Consider the following 17914-nt stretch of genomic DNA (forward strand, 5'->3'; position numbering starts at 1 on the left):
ATTTAAAATTTTTAAAAAATCATCCAATTAATTCGTGAAAGATGTCATTAGACGCAGAATTATACGCGCAACTTAGATATCACGTTTGAAAATTAGTCTGATGTCATTTAAACACGATTTAATTAAATTTAAAAATAAAAAAAAAATTAAAATCATCTAATCAATTCGACAAAAATGTCATCAGACGCAGAATTGTATGTGCAACTTAGATATTATGTTTTAGAAATAGTCTGATGTCATCTAAACACGATTTAATTAAATTTAAAATTTTTGAAAAATTTAGAAATCATTCAATCAATTCAGAAAAAGATGTCATCAGACGCAGAATTGTAAGCGTAACCTGAATATTATGTTTTAAAATTAGTCTGAGGTCATTTTAACGCGATTTAAATGAGTTTAAAAATTTCAAAAAAATTAAAAATCATCCAATCAATTCGACAAAGATGTCATAAGACGCAAAATTGTAAGTGCAACTTAGATATCATGTTTTAAAATCAGTCTGAGGTCATTTTAACGCAATTTAAATGAGTTTAAAATTTTCAAAAAATTTAAATTTCATCCCATCAATTTGATTTTTTTTTACTAGACGCAGAATTAAAGTGCAATTTAGATCTCATGTTTTAAAATCAGTCTGAGGTCATTATAACACATTTAATATGAGTTTTAAAATTTAGCTTCCCTACTCGGAATTTCCAGACAATGATTTTTCTCGTGATGCTAGACTATCATGTCCTCTATCATTCCTGAAATTTTCAGCTTTCTATCTTTTCGCACTTTAAAATAGATGTGTGGACAATGAAAACTCATCAAAAGTGTGTTCTATATCTTGACCCCGGCTAGCTTCCGTACTCGTAATTTCCGGACAATTATTTTCCTCATGAGGCTAGACAATCATGTCCTCTATCATTCCTGAAAATTTCAGCTTTCTATCTTTTGACGTTTTTGAGGAGATGCGTGGACAAGACGTTTTCGTCAAAAACGTGTCCTATATTTTGACCCCAGCTAGCTTCCTTACTCGGAATTTCCGGACAATGATTTTCCTCGTGAGGCTAGACGTTCATGTCCTCTATCATTCCTGAAAATTTCAGCTTTCTATCTTTGCTCGTTTTTGAGGAGGTACATGGACAAGACTTTTTAAAAAAATTACAAAATGACGGATAAGTCCGAACCGGAAGTGGTTTTAACAAAATAAAAAAAATGTATATAAGCTTTAGATGATATTAGATAGATGCTGAAAATTTGACAAAAATCGGATAACGTATCTCCGAGAAATCTTCTGCACAAAAATTGTAGAGAAAAAAAAAGTGAAAAAGAAACATTACAATAATAGAAGGGTCTTCCGCTGAAGACGGAAGACCCTAATTACAATCACTATAAGGTCTTCCGTTGGAAACGGAAGACCTTAATTAAGATCATAACATTACGTTGTTGTTACTATGATCATCATTTTCGCTGAGTGTTTTGATAAATGATAATCATATATTTTCTTGATTTAAAAAGAGTTGTGATAGATGTGCAAGTAGTGAATTCGCCGATTGATGCAATCTTCATAAATACAGTTCATAATTATGTGTTATTCTGAGGTCAGTGCTATACATGAAACAATGTACACATTTAATGGTTAAAGGCACTAAATCCAGGCTTGCAACAATAATAATTTTTTATGCAACACATATGTTTTTGCAATTAGAGATCTCCTTAGTAGATCTATGAGCTAGAATAGGTTCTGTGATAATTCTAATGCTTTCGAGTTTCCGTTAGCACCCCCATGCACACGGTCCACGTATTGCAGTCCTTTTTTGAAGGACAGCAACTTGTTAACATTTTCTCTCATATATTCAATGATATATACAATACATTTTTCTCAAAGAAATCCATAAAAAATCAATCATTTTTTCTCTTATAGATTCGAGTTGTACATCAATTGGAAATGGTTGTTTTCTTGCTGAACCATCTTGCAAAGGGTAAGAATCTATGGAAAAGTATTCTAGCATACATTTTAAAGACTTTTAGAAAATTATTTTTTTTTATTTTAATATTTTACACATTTAAAAGCTTACTGCAAACTCTCTAATAAAGAGTTATGAATACAATTGTTTATCAGCTAATAGGTTTTTAATTAAAGAACCATGATATCAGATTTTATAATTTTATTATAACATAGTTAAAGAATCATATAGAATATATCATATTAAAAACGATATTAGCAGAAAACGCAATTTTAAAACGTTCCGGCCGTAACAAATTTAAACATTCAAGTGTGTTCACATGAAGGGCTAATTTCCTTTCAAAGAGGAGGTATTAAGAAACGAGTAAAAAAAGTCAGTTTAAAAATCTTCTTCTCAAAAATCAAATTGTCTCTAATATCCAAATTTTAACATTCGCTTTCTGATATATTTTATATGAAGTTTGGTCACAAACTTTGTATTGTCAGCATTTTACAAACAAAATCTGTATAACAGTTTGTTACTTTTGGAGAATTATCAACATTAGTTTTATCAATGTCTTACCTTTTGAAGAGTTGTTTACAGGGTAAGTTTCATTATGTTGTAAGGTACTCTCTTTTGCCCTTAAACGATTTATAATGGTTGACACAACCACCACTAGCTTAAATTATAGTATTTTACTTTAGAAAGCTATTTTGAATTAGCTGCTTTGATTAGAATTATGACCAATGTATATCAGGTTAGCAGTATGACCCCTTGGTCTCTATGTACGTTACACCATTTAACCCACGGGATTTCTTCATACCACAGCATTCATATCAGTCTAATTTTGAAAAATCCCACGAGTTAAAAAAAGACAATTAAAACTTGCATTTTGTTGCCAGAAGGAGTATGAATTAAAATTATTTTGACAATACCAGGGGAGGGGAAAGGGATACCCCCTTGAATCCGCCACTGATTTACCGCTTATTCTATGAAATATGTCCCTTTCCAAGGTTTGTTGCATGTACCATAGGTGATAAATAGTTGATAGGAAGTAATAGAAAATGTTATACTTTTTATGCATCCCCCATCCTTTGAAATGTTTAGAACTAACCTACAATCTTACTAAAATCAAAGAAGGGACTCTGCAAGTGCATCCGATTTATATAAATAGCAATACATGGACACTTTTGTACAATTTTTTTTTATTATTTTAAAAGATGGATAGTATGGGTGGTCGTATATGACTATTTAAAAACAGCATTTTTAAAAAGCCGATCTATTCAATAAAATTATTTTGAACGTACATTAACATGTATATGTACTTCAATTAATGGAGTGAAATATCTCAAAGTTATGTTGATAGTGTTGGTGGTTGCAGCTCTCCCACTTTCTTAAATTTACCTCCATAATATTTTATTGATAAAATGGCAAACATCTTTTATTTTAATCACATGCATGTAATTATTATGAGATTATAGTGTATAACCAGCACCATTACAATATATTATTTTTAAATATGGTTGCACTGCTTTTTTTTTAAAATTAAATGTTTTGAGTACAATTTCGAGAAAGCTCCAAAGCTTACTTATAAAATCGCCGTTTACTCAGCCGAAGTACGAATATGAGTATGAAATGTTTTATAATCTCGATTATTGAGGACAAGTACGATTTGGAGCACGGATTACGATTTGGAGTTTGAGATTGCGCTTAAGAAAGTTTTATAACATCGGGGCCAGATGATAGCCTCTTCTGTCAGCTAGCAACTTTATAGCATCCGTGCCAGCTCCTGTTTTGTATTTTTCCATTTCATTTTGAACACCATTCTTGATCACCGCATATTATCGTTGTATTTAAGAAAATTGCGACAAAGTGAGAAAAAATCTTAACAAAATCTAAGCAAAAACAAATTGTATACCAATATAAGTGTAATTTTAAACCTTCTCTAAAGAGAATCGGACAATATATTGCAAAGAAACGTAGCAAGCACGCTCTGTTGGTGTCTGTGACAAATGATTTTAAAATGATGAAAAAAAAGAACAAAAAAAACAACAACAAAAACAAAGCAAAAATATAAACAAATCGTCCTATTCTTATATGTTAGATTCCAAGAACTGAATAAAGTGTTCTTCGAATGACTTCTTAATACCAAACAATAAACTACTTTAGTTGTCATTAAAACATGTTACAGTATACATACAGTGGAATATGTATGTGTTTGTTTTTCTTTTTTCAACAGTTCGGACACAGCAACCAGTCTTCAAGAAACAACGAAACCAACACACGTTGAGATTGTCACTAGGAATTACAGTACAACAGCGTCCATTGATGAAAAAACAAATCAAACCCCAAAATATAATAACTATTTCATCTATGATGAAGTATTCATGATGCCAATTCTTGCTGGAGTACTTATTCTAAACATTATATTCTGTATGCTGTATATCTTTTACAGGAAAGGTAAGACAATGGGTTTGGGTTTCTTTTTAATGTATCTGAACCGTATATTGAAAATCAATTTTGCCAAAAATATGATTATTATTATTACAATGAATTGGAAACCAATCAATTTAAAAATGCTGTTAGGTACAGAGAGATTTTCAAATCTAAAGAGCGCGCAAATAAGTAAATGTGGGTAGAAAAAAAGGTGTAAAAATGAGGTTTAAATGTACTTATGGGTGTTGTTTACTCAGGGTTTGAGATCTCAAATTCGGATTGTTATAAAGTTCAATATAATCAGTAAAATTTGTTCTAAACACAAAAAGTATTTATGAAATGAATTATTATTGGCAAATCATTCGATATTTTTTTTTTATTATGGAATTAGGCTAAACAAAATTGACTTTTAGCCAAACATAGGAAATTCGGACTAAATTTTGAAGATTTCGTTTTTTGCTAAAATTTGTTTGGCAGTACTCTAATATTAAAAGATAGGATTTTATATTTTAGCATATGTAATTTTGCATATTTTCTGTTGGTTTTACCTCACTTATTCATTAAAATAATCTTTTGGCACGAATTGCAATAATATTGAAAAATGCTTAAAAATGATAAAAGACACCATATCTCAAATTTTGAGCATTGATCTTATATAAATTCTATGCCAACAGAATAAGGTTAATTTAAGTAGTTTAATACCATATATGTTTTTGTATTATCATCATTCAATTTTTTTGTAAAATTGGATTAAAAATGGGTAGGGATTTGAAAACTGATAGAGAAAATTCGGACCGGAATATTTTCTAAAATTGTTGTAGAAATATTAATGCTTTGTGCTTATTTAGTGCGACTACCATTCATAAACTGTATTTTGGTTTTTTTAACTGTTTTATTATTTGTAGTATTTTTACAATTAAGAAAATCTCAATCGTAGTGTAAAATTTTATGGGATTTTTCTTGATTTTACAAAAAATACGCAATGGCCATTAACTCAAAAAGTAGGTCATTGACCTACTTTTCTGAAAGTGAAAAATAAAACTACAAGCAAAGTTCTATAACACACAATAGATGGTTTTTCATTATCATCAGTGGATTTTTTTTTTCATTTTGAGTAAACGTCATCCTTAAGATGGAATTAATACATACTTTCTTCCAGATTTGATAAATTTAATAGATGCGTGCATTGCAATGTGCCATTTGTCAGCATATGAATCTATATAGCTTTATAAACAATACAACTATTCTGTACAATAACTTAAATAATATTTTATTTCTTAAGTTAATTAGTTTATGTAAAATACGATAATGATATAAAAAACAAAGGGAAACACAAAATGCGCTATTTGTGAACTAAATTAGCTTCTTGTGGCTACTCAACAAAGAAAAGAAAAAAAGTTAGCGAAAACACAGCAGCGTTTTAATTCACTAGCAGAATTTAAAATTACTACAGTTTTCCGACCAAGGGGGGGGGGGGCGGCACGTTATAAAATAGACCCTGGGGTGGTAGGGGCGTGGGGGCGGCAAATATGTGTTACATAAACTGAACTAGGACAACAAAATGAGGATGAAGCAAAGCAAACCATGGGTAGAGCAGAGTTTATAGCTGACTAGGAAATGGTCAATACATTCACATAATTCCAGATTTCTTAAGTATTTCAACTCTGAGGGTGCCCGGCAGGGCAAAAAAGCACGTGTGGCGAGCTCGGCAGATTAGATTCAGGGATGGTGTAATCGTAATCAGCTGTAATCCATTACAGACTAATGAGTCACCATTTATCATCCATTTTTCTGATTACAAGTAATCGTGATTTAATCAATTATTCTTTAAAAAAAGGCCTGCAATCATGATGAATTATTAATTACTTTTATGATTTCATAAGTAAAATTAAAGGCTTGAAAACATAGTCCATTAGCTATAATTTTTCAGTAAGAAATGGGTATGAAATATGTTTTTTGCAGCTAAGATGATAAAGGTGTGCTTTTAGTCAGCTTAGGTAACGTTATAACAACAGTGATATAATTATCAAAGCGTGCCTGGTCAACCACTGTGATAATTGTAGTAAAAACATATACTAGTACCAAATTGTAGTCTACGTTCAACACATTTCAACACAGTCAATCATATGTAAACGGTTGACTGTTTAATCTTTATAATTCACAATTGTAGTATACCAAAACTCTTTATTTACTCCTTACTTAAATCATTACAGTAGTGAAGGAGACACTTCAAGAGTACTATACAACAATATACACCAGAAACGTGAATCAGACATGGATACTAAAAAATCTCTGAACAATTATTAGAAACTTTTAGGTCACAAAGTCTTACCAAAATCAATAACATCAAAAAGGTACAATTTTTAAACGCTTTATACAACCAATATCTATGTAAAATTAAAATCTAGGCTTTTTGATATCATCGAGAGTTGTTTATTGAATAAAAGTTGAACTTGTAGATTATTACCTTCTCATCGAAAATCTTCAAAACTATTTTGTTAAAAACCATTCTGATTGCACACACAAGTACTCTAAGTAGACATTAATGAGATGCTTGAATTCATGATTGGCAACATCTATGTATATATATATTTGATTTTTAAATAGAGTTGCAGGGAATGATGGGTGAATTTATTGAGTATTTGAACATTCCAGGTGTTTTTTTTTAGCAATTGCAATTGGTCTCTGTCTGTCGTCGTGCGGTCTGCGTCGTGGTGATTACGTTGTGTTTTAAACATTTTACATTTTTAACCGGGTTTTCCAACGGAAAAATCCGGTTATTAAAATGGTGAAAATGGCGGGCGGGCGGGCGGGCGGCTGCCAAAAGGGTACCCTCTTTGTACGGATAACTCCTCCTACAGTTCTCAAGATAGGAAGTTGTTCTTTTGCAGATCAATTTTTTACATATATAAGAGGTGTGCATATTGCTAGGATTTTGATTTCTGAGAGTTTATCAAAATAAATACCAGCTTTTGAACTAGGTCATTTTTTGGCAAAATATTGCATATAGGGTACCCTCATTGTACGGATAACTCCTCCTACAGTTTTCAAGATAGGAAGTTGTTCCTTTGCATATCCATTGTACATGTATCAGAGGTGTGCATAATGCTAGGATTTTGATTTCTGGTTATTTATCGAAAAAATACCAGCTTTTGAACTAAGTCATTTTTGGGCAAAATATTGCATATAGGGTACCCTCATTGTACGGATAACTTCTCCTACAGTTTTCAAGATAGGAAGTTGTTCTTTTGCAGATTAATTGTACATATATTAGAGGTGTGCATATTGCTAGGATTTTGATTTCTGGTAATAATCGAAAAAATACTAGCTTTTGAACTTAGTCATTTTTTTGGCAAAATGTTGAATATAGGGTTCTCAATATCACTGAATACGGGTTGATATGAATTATGGATACAGTTCACATCAAAGAAAACCCGGTTTGCTGTCACATTGACAGCTTTTCACTTGTTAACGTCTTCTTTAAAACTACAAGGCCACTTGTTACTTTTTTTGTGTGTGAAGCATCTCTATGTTCAGAGGAATTTAAATTGTGAAATTCATTGTTCTTCTTGGCTAATATGGCCATATAGTAAAAGTGTATTAAATCTTAGAAAAAATTGGTTTTACTCCTATATACATTGGAGTAAAACTAAATTTATTGTAATGTTGATCATGAAGCTCTTTACCAAAATTGTGAAATTCATGACCCCTTGAACAGGGATTCGGGCCCTAGGGTGAGACCAATATGAACACATACTAAAAATATATTAAATTCAAAAAAATATCTTCTCTTTTCTCATATATATTTTAGAAAACCTGAATACATGGTTATGACGTCCCTGAAGCCCCTTACCAAAATTGTGAAACTCGTAGTTTCTGGGTCAGGGGTTCAGATCTTGGAGCAGGATTAATTGGGCCACATAGTAAAATTGTATTGATTTAATACTTTTTCTGCACTATCGCAGGTGTGGGAGATAAAGTTATGCATTGTTATTATGTTCATAATGTTATGGTGTTAAATTGTTAGATTCGAGGTTATGCATGGTTATTGTGTTCAAAATATCCTGATATTAAATGCCTAGATTCGTAGTTTCCAGGCCAATGGATAGAAGATGATGCGGGGGAGGGGGAGTTAATATGACCATGAATTGAAAATTTATATTTATATAGGGTAATTGCTGTTTGTCATTCATTAGCAATTTTATCTTCATCTTGAAAACTTCGTGGTGAATTTGCAGTTTGCAGTATTGATATGTGTTCTATATTAGAAAATATATTTTCAAAAAATCTTCTTCTGTACTTCCACACATCTGTAAGAAAAAGATGAATTCGTAATTATGTAGACAAAGAAGCCGTCTACCAAAATTGTAAATTTCATGTCCCTCTGGGAAGGGGTTTTGACTAAAGAATTGGGCCAACATAGTCATATAGTGTTAAATTAATCCATATAATGAGTGTTGGAGGGCTGTATATTATTTAAAAAAAAATACTAATTTTACTCAGCCCCTGAATGAAAAAAAAATTGTAAATATTTAGAAAAAGGAATTGATGAAGCTGTCTATAAAAATTAAAAATATCATGAAAGCCTTTGGCAAGAGTTTGGATACGGGGTGTAACAGTTAATGGAATTATCTGCCCTTGCTTGTTCATATCAAGTAATTCATAATTGTAAAATAATATAATTAAGAGGGAATGTCACAAATAATCAAGCTTGGCTATGAAACTTGAAAAAAAAATTCCCCCGTTATTCTATTCTAAATTGACCATCTTAATTGTACTAATCGTTTTTTTTTTTGGATATGAATAATTTAAAGTCACCTTTATTAATGATTTCAGAAGTTTCCATGGAAACGGCTTATAATACCAACATAAACTCATTTTCTATGATTTTCATGTATATTTTATTGGCATTTTCTACTGTTAAACACATTTCAATTTATAAGTAGATTAATGTTACATAAACAAAGTTTCTAAACTAACATACTTTAGAAAAAATAGTTTTGGTTATTGGGTTGCTATGATAACCAATATTTGAGACATTTTTGAAAATAACCAAATTCTAAAATAGCCCTCTAACATAAAATTGAATATTTCAACTCTGCAACAAAAGAGGCAAAAAATGTATGTTGCATACAAATGACCAAGGGCATCTTTATCAAAATCATAAATAAAATAGAGAAGCCTTTTTATAAAAATATCGGGAAAATTGTGTTAAAAAATCACCTTTTGCTTAATTTTTTCAATTTTTGAATGAAAGAGCTAAATTCATTTGCAGACTGATCTTTTTAGAGGAATAGTCATATGATAATAGAAAGAAAATAACTTGCATAAAAAATACAATATAGCTGAAAAAGTCCTTAGCAACCAGTTTTACACCATAGCAACCCCCCCCTTTTCAATAAAAATGCAAAAAATAGTTTTATGTTGCATTCAAACTTTTTACAACAAAAAGAAACATGATAAATGATTTAATTGAAAAATAATTTCTCCCTAGCAACCATCTATACAGTTGTATGCCTTAGCAACAAAATCAGTTCCTTAACAACTATATTAAAAAGGAATAGTCAATTCAGCACTTGGTCGACCTGGTTTAAAGCCCTCCCCAGGGATACTTATTTTGGTAGACTGATAAATATGTCTCAAATCTGGTCAATGTACATGTAGAGCGTGGGTATTAAGACAGGGGACAGCACTCATCAGTCATTTAGCACCATAATTATCATTATGTTTCGAAAGTAAAAAATGCAATAAGGGTCTTTGTTTGTTCCCTTTTTTTTTTTTTTAAATATTTTCAATCGAGTTGTTACTGTAAATGTATATTTCATTATTTATAGTAATAGATATATATATATATATATATATATATATATATATATATATATATATATATATATATATATATATATATATATATATATATATATATATATATATATATATATATATATATATATATATATATATATATATATCTATCTATCTATCTATCTATCTATCTATCTATCTATCTATCTATCTATCTAAGGAATAAGGAATCATTCTTTGAGTATTATGAGGTTATAATTTTGGTCGGGGCGTGATCAAATCCAATAAAGCCCGAAGGGCTTTATGGTAGATTTGATCACGCCCCGACCGAAATTATCCCCTCATAATATTCAAAGAATGAATCCTTATTACTTATATTTATATATTATATCTCGATTTTTAATCATTGAAGTATCTCGAGAATATGTCAAGTATTTCTCTCTGCATCTCAAAAATTCATCTCATAAGTTTGATCACGTTTTTTAAGTAAATGTTTTAATAAACGATCTGATAAACAAAATGTGAGATCCAACGTGTATGGTCAGTTCTGTTCTAGGAATTATTTTGCCTCTTTACCGACATCACAGGCTGTGAACTTTTGTATGAAACCCCATTGCAACATGTTGTTTACAAAACTACGTATGCTCTTTGACCTTTTAAATGCATTGACAAATATTCTTTTATTTTAAATCTTTGATGTTTAAGAAACCTATTAATGTGATTATTTGTGTGCTGATGTAAATAATTAGAAATATTTTGCCTTTAACACCGATACTACAGCCGAGTACTCCTCTGCATTCTAATATTAGACATCGAGTCATCAGATTATTTTAAATGATTATAGGTGGCACTTATTCGGAAGTGGCATCCCCGAAAAGCAATGCCAATAAGCGCTTTGCGTACTGTGTACCCTTAGCGCTTAAAAAGGAGAGAAGATATACATTGAAAAAGGTGTTTATTTAACAAAAAGGTAGTTGGATGGTCCGTCGGGTTTGTAAAAGTCAGGAGCGTTGCTAAAATAGAACATTTTGGGTAAAAATTGGAGCTTTTTTCGTACAGAATGAATATCAGCCAAAGTCTGAAATTAGATTTCAGGAAATCATGTTTTGACGAATATTCTACGTGATGTATATGAATTTATTTATTTTGATTAATGATTTTATGTTCCATTCGCTAAATCATATAATATATTGACAAAATTGCTTACACACTCAAATTTAAGAGAATTACAGGTCTTTTATAAATGAATGTTTAGAATCCTGTAAATTGTTTATATTACTTAACACTTAAAGCCCTTTATTAATTAAAATTAAACTACACAACGTTTTGGCCTTTTCAGGATCACATTGGTAAAAATCTTCGCATTTGTAAGTGATTTTATTATCACTGTGAACGTAGGTTTTTCTTATAAACAAACCGTTGATAAAACTATATTCAAATCGCATAGTGCTGTTTCTTTGGATATCTGTAAGTTAAATGGATTGAGATCGGTATTTAGAAATTGTAGCAACATGTGCAGATAAAATTGATTTCAAGAAAAAAAAATTATTCACTGCTTTTAAAGACTGTTCTAAAGTAATGAAATATTTTTTCTTGAACTGTAGTTTAATTCTAACGATTATTTGGAGGAGAATATATGTATGCTTGTCCCTAAGCGTAAAGAATAGAGATTGTATAGCTATAACAAGAAGTTAGAATGATCTCCCTTTGTATATTTCTTTCCCTTGTTGCATGTTTTCGATCTCAGTCAGAATTTTGATATGTTTGGAATTTCAATGATTAATGTGCAAAGAATCATCAGAACAATCATTCAGGTCAACAATATAATGTTTATGGAAAAAAAGTCAGCAATTTATCATTTAACAAAGCAATCATTTCTTACGGAAGTCATCACTTTTTAAAAATAAATTTGTTATAAATCAATTTTTTTTGTCTATTTAGTTCTTTTGTTATAAACATCGTTCATGCCTTAATTAAATCGAAAGACATAATAACGCGTAAATTACGTAAGACGTTGCCTTGTGATGTACATGTATAGATTACCTTATCAATTCAAAATATGTTTGATAGTGAGGAGGACATTTCCAAAAATAAAGACTTTTTCCGAAAACCATTTTTTTTCTATTTATAAATCAAATAAAGACATTGTGTGTGTGGGTTTTTTTGTTTTTTTTTTTGTTTTTTGGTTTTGTCAGCTATTTTATTTAAACCGCAACCTTCGGAACAATTTCTCCTAGCAGTTGTAAAATTAAATTAATAAAATATACTTAGCACTTCAGGATAACTCTATAAAATTCTAAACAATGAAATAAGTGCACAGAATACTGAAAACAAAAATAAATTTAATAAATGCATTTGCTATGCTTTCTTCAACTTCTAGGTATTCGACGCCGGAAAAGACGTGATGACGAAGAACAACAAACAGAAACAGCCTTAGAACTTTCCCCACTGATTCAAACGGATAAACATGATAATGCAGTATTGATTGAACAAGGTATAAGTCATATTCCCAAGTCAAAGGTTACTGATCCGTATTGATTGAACAAGGTAGAAGTGCAACAAAGCATATTACACTACTAAGTCATAAAAGTACTGACATTTCTATTTTTTACTGATAAACTGATACATTTACTCAAAATGTAATAACATTATTGATGAAATTAGAAAAGTTCTGACGTTTTTACTGACAGTACTGAGGAACTTGAAAAAGTACTGACAAACTCATACAGTTAAAGCTGACATGAATTCATAAATACGCATTATTTCCCTTTTATCTCCGACTACCGCCATATTAGTTGTCGATTTCTATTGTTCTGCTCATCGCTACACACCCCCTTAATAAGGCCGGGAGCACTATTCATGCTTCACCGCATTCAGGTATTCACGTTACCTTGGACGAAAAGACGTGTAGAAACGCGTTTTGAACAAAAATAATATGACAACCACTGCACTGATAAGGCATATATCCAATGAACGACGAAACAAGGCAGACTGAAATCCAGGCACATAAACATAAAAAATCCTCGATATTTGTAGACCCTTTTCCTGTTTATCTTATAACATCGCACTTGCGCACCCACACACTGTGGGTGATCAAGCAATGTCAATGATCGCATGGAAAAGGAGCGTTTTTATAGAACCGATCGAAAAGAGTCGCTGTTACGTTGTTATTTTCTTGGATTTACTATCATTTATCTACTGGGTTGGATGTAGTGCCGCCGGGGTTTTCAAAACGATGCAGACGTTATTCACTCTATATGAACGACACGCGTGTTCGATGAGCATACGAAGTAAGGCAGCACTATCTGTGCAAAATAATACGGATACTAGTACCTTGGAAATTCTTTCAAAGAATAAATATATTTTGTATTTTATTGATTGTTGTTTCCTTTATTTTTTTATTGCAAACGTTTTATTGCAATGTGTAGTAGATGCACTTAAAAGTCCGTGGAAACTGAATGCTTCGATCGGAAAGCAACCGACCGTAACTTTCTCGACCAGTATATATACCCCAGTGGCAGCAGAGGAGCGATCGAAACTAATATGGCAACCAAACGCTTTTATGAATTCATGTCAGCTTTAAAAGGTGTGAAATTGTATTAAATAATGTATTGTAAATTATAATAAAGAATAAAAAATTATTAAACTTATTAATAACATTTTCCTTAAATGAAAATGTCAACTTTTTATGTAATTTTATAAGTGAAGTAGAAATTGAGCCTTATTAAAAAAAAGAAACTGACAGATTTTATTATATTTATGTTGTTAACATTAGGTTTAATAATTATTTAGAAACGAAAAGTCAGTAAAAAAAATTGACACTATTGAGCTAAACATCAATAAACCTGATCACCCATACCAAAACATAGCTATAAGCATTCGACTACCCGTATTACCCGTCCGCGGATTTACGGAGAAACTTGCCCCCCCCCCCCCCTTGCACCCTCCACGGAAAAATCCAATTTTTCACATTTGCATAAATATTAGATATTGCTCAGAACTCCTCCCCCCCCCCCCCCCACAAACACCCGGAAAACATAAACAATATTTCTACTTTTTTAAAAGTAATGATTTTGGGGTCAACGCATTTTACATTCTAGTACATGTAAATCGAAGCGCTGTGTTTCCGTATACTTCTGATTGCGGTAAGTTCGAAGCGCTTATGACAGAGGCAGAAGGTGTTTATCTGTGATTTTGTCTTTGTGAAATAATATAAATCTAGAATTGAATCCTATCCATCTACATTGAAGCTTGAGGAGACTAGATTTTATCTAAACATCTGACTCAACATTGACACAAATCAAGTTGGACTTGTTTATACTGATAAACCGTTTACATATATCATTATTAATATTTGAAAAAATTACCGTGTTTTGTAAAAAAAACCAACAAAACAAGTGAAGGAGCCAGGTAACATAACATAATTAGCACGTGCAGATAATCACACACCGATCGAAAAGATCACCTATATTTTGACATTAAGTCAAAATGTGAAGTAAATTAGATAAGATACTAACTTATTATATCTTAATCATGTAAACTGCAATCGATGATTACCATTGGTTTTCTTTTTTTAATAAAGCATGAGCGAGAGAGAGAGAGAGAGAGAGAGAGAGAGAGAGAGAGAGAGAGAGAGAGAGAGAGAGAGAGAGAGAGAGAGAGAGAGAGAGAGAGTGAGAGAGAGAGTTTGCATTGATTTTGAATTAAAAGTTACAAATAGTTTACCCAAAAATCGATTTCTCAATTCTCAATAAGTTGACAAGCAAACCTAATTAATTTTTATGAATGCATATGTTTGTATTATGTATACTGTTTTTTGATTAACTTAGAGTGGTCAATTTAATTTTTTATCCATCAATGTCTTATTTAACACCAGACCAATTGATCAAAAAATCTAAAACACATATTTAACAACTAATTGATTGAATTTGAAGTTTTCAAAGGAAAGAATGTTGACTTTTTATTACACGGTCAGCGGTTATGTAATTGCTACTGTACACAGCCTTTTTTGACAACTTGCAGTGCACGGTAGCAAGATTGGGAACAATGAGGTGACAGACACACGTGTACATGTATATATACACTCACTTCCTAAGATCTGAATGGCCAGTCAGCGATTATATAATGGCTACTGTACACAGCCCTTCTTGACAATTTTTAGTGGGGGGGGGGGGGTTGTCAGCTATTTGTCGGCTATTTAAACCGCAACCTTCGGAACAATTTCTCCTATCAATTGTTAAATTAAATTAATAAAATTTACTTAGCACTTAAGGATATAAAAATATATGAAATTGTAAACAATGAAATAAGTGCACAGAGTACTGAAAACAAAAACAAATTTAGTAAATGCAATTATTATGCATTCTTCAATATCTAGGTATTCAACTCCGGAAAAGTGATGACGAAGAACAACATACAGAAACAACCTCTGAACTTTTACCACTGATTCAAACGGATAAACGTGATAATGCAGTCTTAATTGAACAAGGTATTAGTGCAACATAGCATATTACACTACTAAGTCATAAAAGTACTGACATTCCCATTTTTTACTGATAAACTGATACATTTACTCAAAATGTAATAACATTACTGATGAAATTAGAAAAGTTCTGACGTTTTTACTGACAGTACTGAGGAACTTGAAAAAGTACTGACAAACTTAGACAGTACTGATAAACTCAGAGAAGTACTGACACGTTTTATTGATGTTGCTGAAAAACTTAGCTAAGTACTGACACCATTGTTCGTACTCCCGCTATAGCTTAAAAGGTGTGAAATTGTATTAAATAATGTATTGTGAACGATAATAAAGAATAAAAAATTATTAAACTTATTAATAACATTTTCCTTAAATGAAAATGTCAACTTTATATGTAATTTTATAAGTGAAGTAGAAATTGAGCCTTATTTAAAAAAAAAAAAACTGACAGATTTTATTATATTTATGTTGTTAGCATAAGGTTTAATAATTATTTAGAAACGAAAAGTCCGTAAAAAAATTGACACTATTGAGCTATACATCAATAAACTTGATCACCCATAACAAATCATAGCTATTAGCATTCGACTTCCCGTATTACCCGTCCGCGGATTTACGGGGAAACTTTACCCCCCCCCCCCCTCCTTGCACCCTCCATGGAAAAATCCAATTTTTCACATTTGCATAAATATAAGATATTGCTCAGAACTCCCCCCCCCCCACACCCGGAAAACATAAACAATATTTCACGCATTTTACATTCTAGTAAATCAAAGCGCTGTGTTTCCGTATACTTCTGATTGCGGTAGTGAAGAAGAAGGTGTTTATCTGTGATTTTGTCTTTGTGAAATAATATAAATCTAGAATTGAATCCTATCCATCTACATTGAAGCTTGAGGAGACTAGATTTTATCTAAACATCTGACTCAACATTGACACAAATCAAGTTGGACTTGTTTATACTGATAAACCGTTTACATATATCATTATTAATATTTGAAAAAATTACCGTGTTTTGTAAAAAAAAAACCAACAAAACAAGTGAAGGAGCCAGGTAACATAACATAATTAGCACGTGCAGATAATCACACACCGATCGAAAAGATCACCTATATTTTGACATTAAGTCAAAATGTGAAGTAAATTAGATAAGATACTAACTTATTATATCTTAATCATGTAAACTGCAATCGATGATTACCATTGGTTTTCTTTTTTTAATAAAGCATGAGCGAGAGAGAGAGAGAGAGAGAGAGAGAGAGAGAGAGAGAGAGAGAGAGAGAGAGAGAGAGAGAGAGAGAGAGTGCATTGATTTTGAATTAAAAGTTACAAATAGTTTACCCAGAAATCGATTTCTCAATTCTCAATAAGTTGACAAGCAATCTTAATTAATTTTTATGAATGCATATGTTTGTATTATGTATAATGTTTTTTGATTAACTTAGAGTGGTCAATTTAATCTTTTATCCATCAATGTCTTATTTAACACCAGACCAATTGATCAAAAAATCTAAAACACATATTTAACAACTGATTGATTGAATTTGAAGTTTTCAAAGGAAAGAATGTTGACTTTTTATTACACGGTCAGCGTTATATAATTGCTACTGTACACAGCCCTTTTTGACAACTTGCAGGGCACGGTAGCAAGATTGGGAACAATGAGGTGACAGACACACGTGTACATGTATATATACACTCACTTCCTAAGATCTGAATGGCCAGTCAGCGATTATCTAATGGCTACTGAACACAGCCCTTCTTGACAATTTTAAGTGGGGGGGGGGGGGGGGTTGTCAGCTAATTGTCGGCTATTTAAACCGCAACCTTCGGAACAATTTCTCCTATCAGTTGTGTTATATTAAATTAATAAAATTTACTTAGCACTTAAGGATATAAAAATATATGAAATTGTGAACAATGAAATAAGTGCACAGAGTACTGAAACAAAAACAAATTAGTAAATGCAATTATTATGCATTCTTCAATATCTAGGTATTCAACTCCGGAAAAGTGATGACGAAGAACAACATACAGAAACAACCTCTGAACTTTTACCACTGATTCAAACGGATAAACGTGATAATGCAGTCTTAATTGAACAAGGTATTAGTGCAAACATAGCATATTACACTACTAAGTCATAAAAGTACTGACATTCCCATTTTTTACTGATAAACTGATACATTTACTCAAAATGTAATAACATTACTGATGAAATTAGAAAGTTCTGACGTTTTTACTGACAGTACTGAGGAACTTG

General features: G+C 31.4%; 1 protein-coding gene across 2 annotated transcripts in view; it reads left to right on the plus strand.

The window, feature by feature from the left end:
- The window catches only part of LOC109617652 (serine/threonine-protein phosphatase 6 regulatory ankyrin repeat subunit B-like), a 343082-nt gene that overhangs the window by 314887 nt on the left and 10281 nt on the right, over positions 1-17914 (plus strand). Inside the window, exons 6-8 of one of the 2 annotated variants that reach the window (XM_066069382.1) lie at positions 12550-12663; positions 15547-15657; positions 17647-17757. In XM_066069382.1, coding sequence (XP_065925454.1) covers positions 12550-12663; positions 15547-15657; positions 17647-17757 — 336 coding nt within the window. The remainder of the gene's footprint in view (positions 1-12549; positions 12664-15546; positions 15658-17646; positions 17758-17914) is intronic. The other variant, XM_066069383.1, reaches the window with a different exon arrangement.

This window comes from Magallana gigas, chromosome 8 (assembly GCF_963853765.1).
Source record: "Magallana gigas chromosome 8, xbMagGiga1.1, whole genome shotgun sequence".
In the NCBI taxonomy this organism is placed as follows: Eukaryota; Metazoa; Mollusca; class Bivalvia; order Ostreida; family Ostreidae; genus Magallana; species Magallana gigas.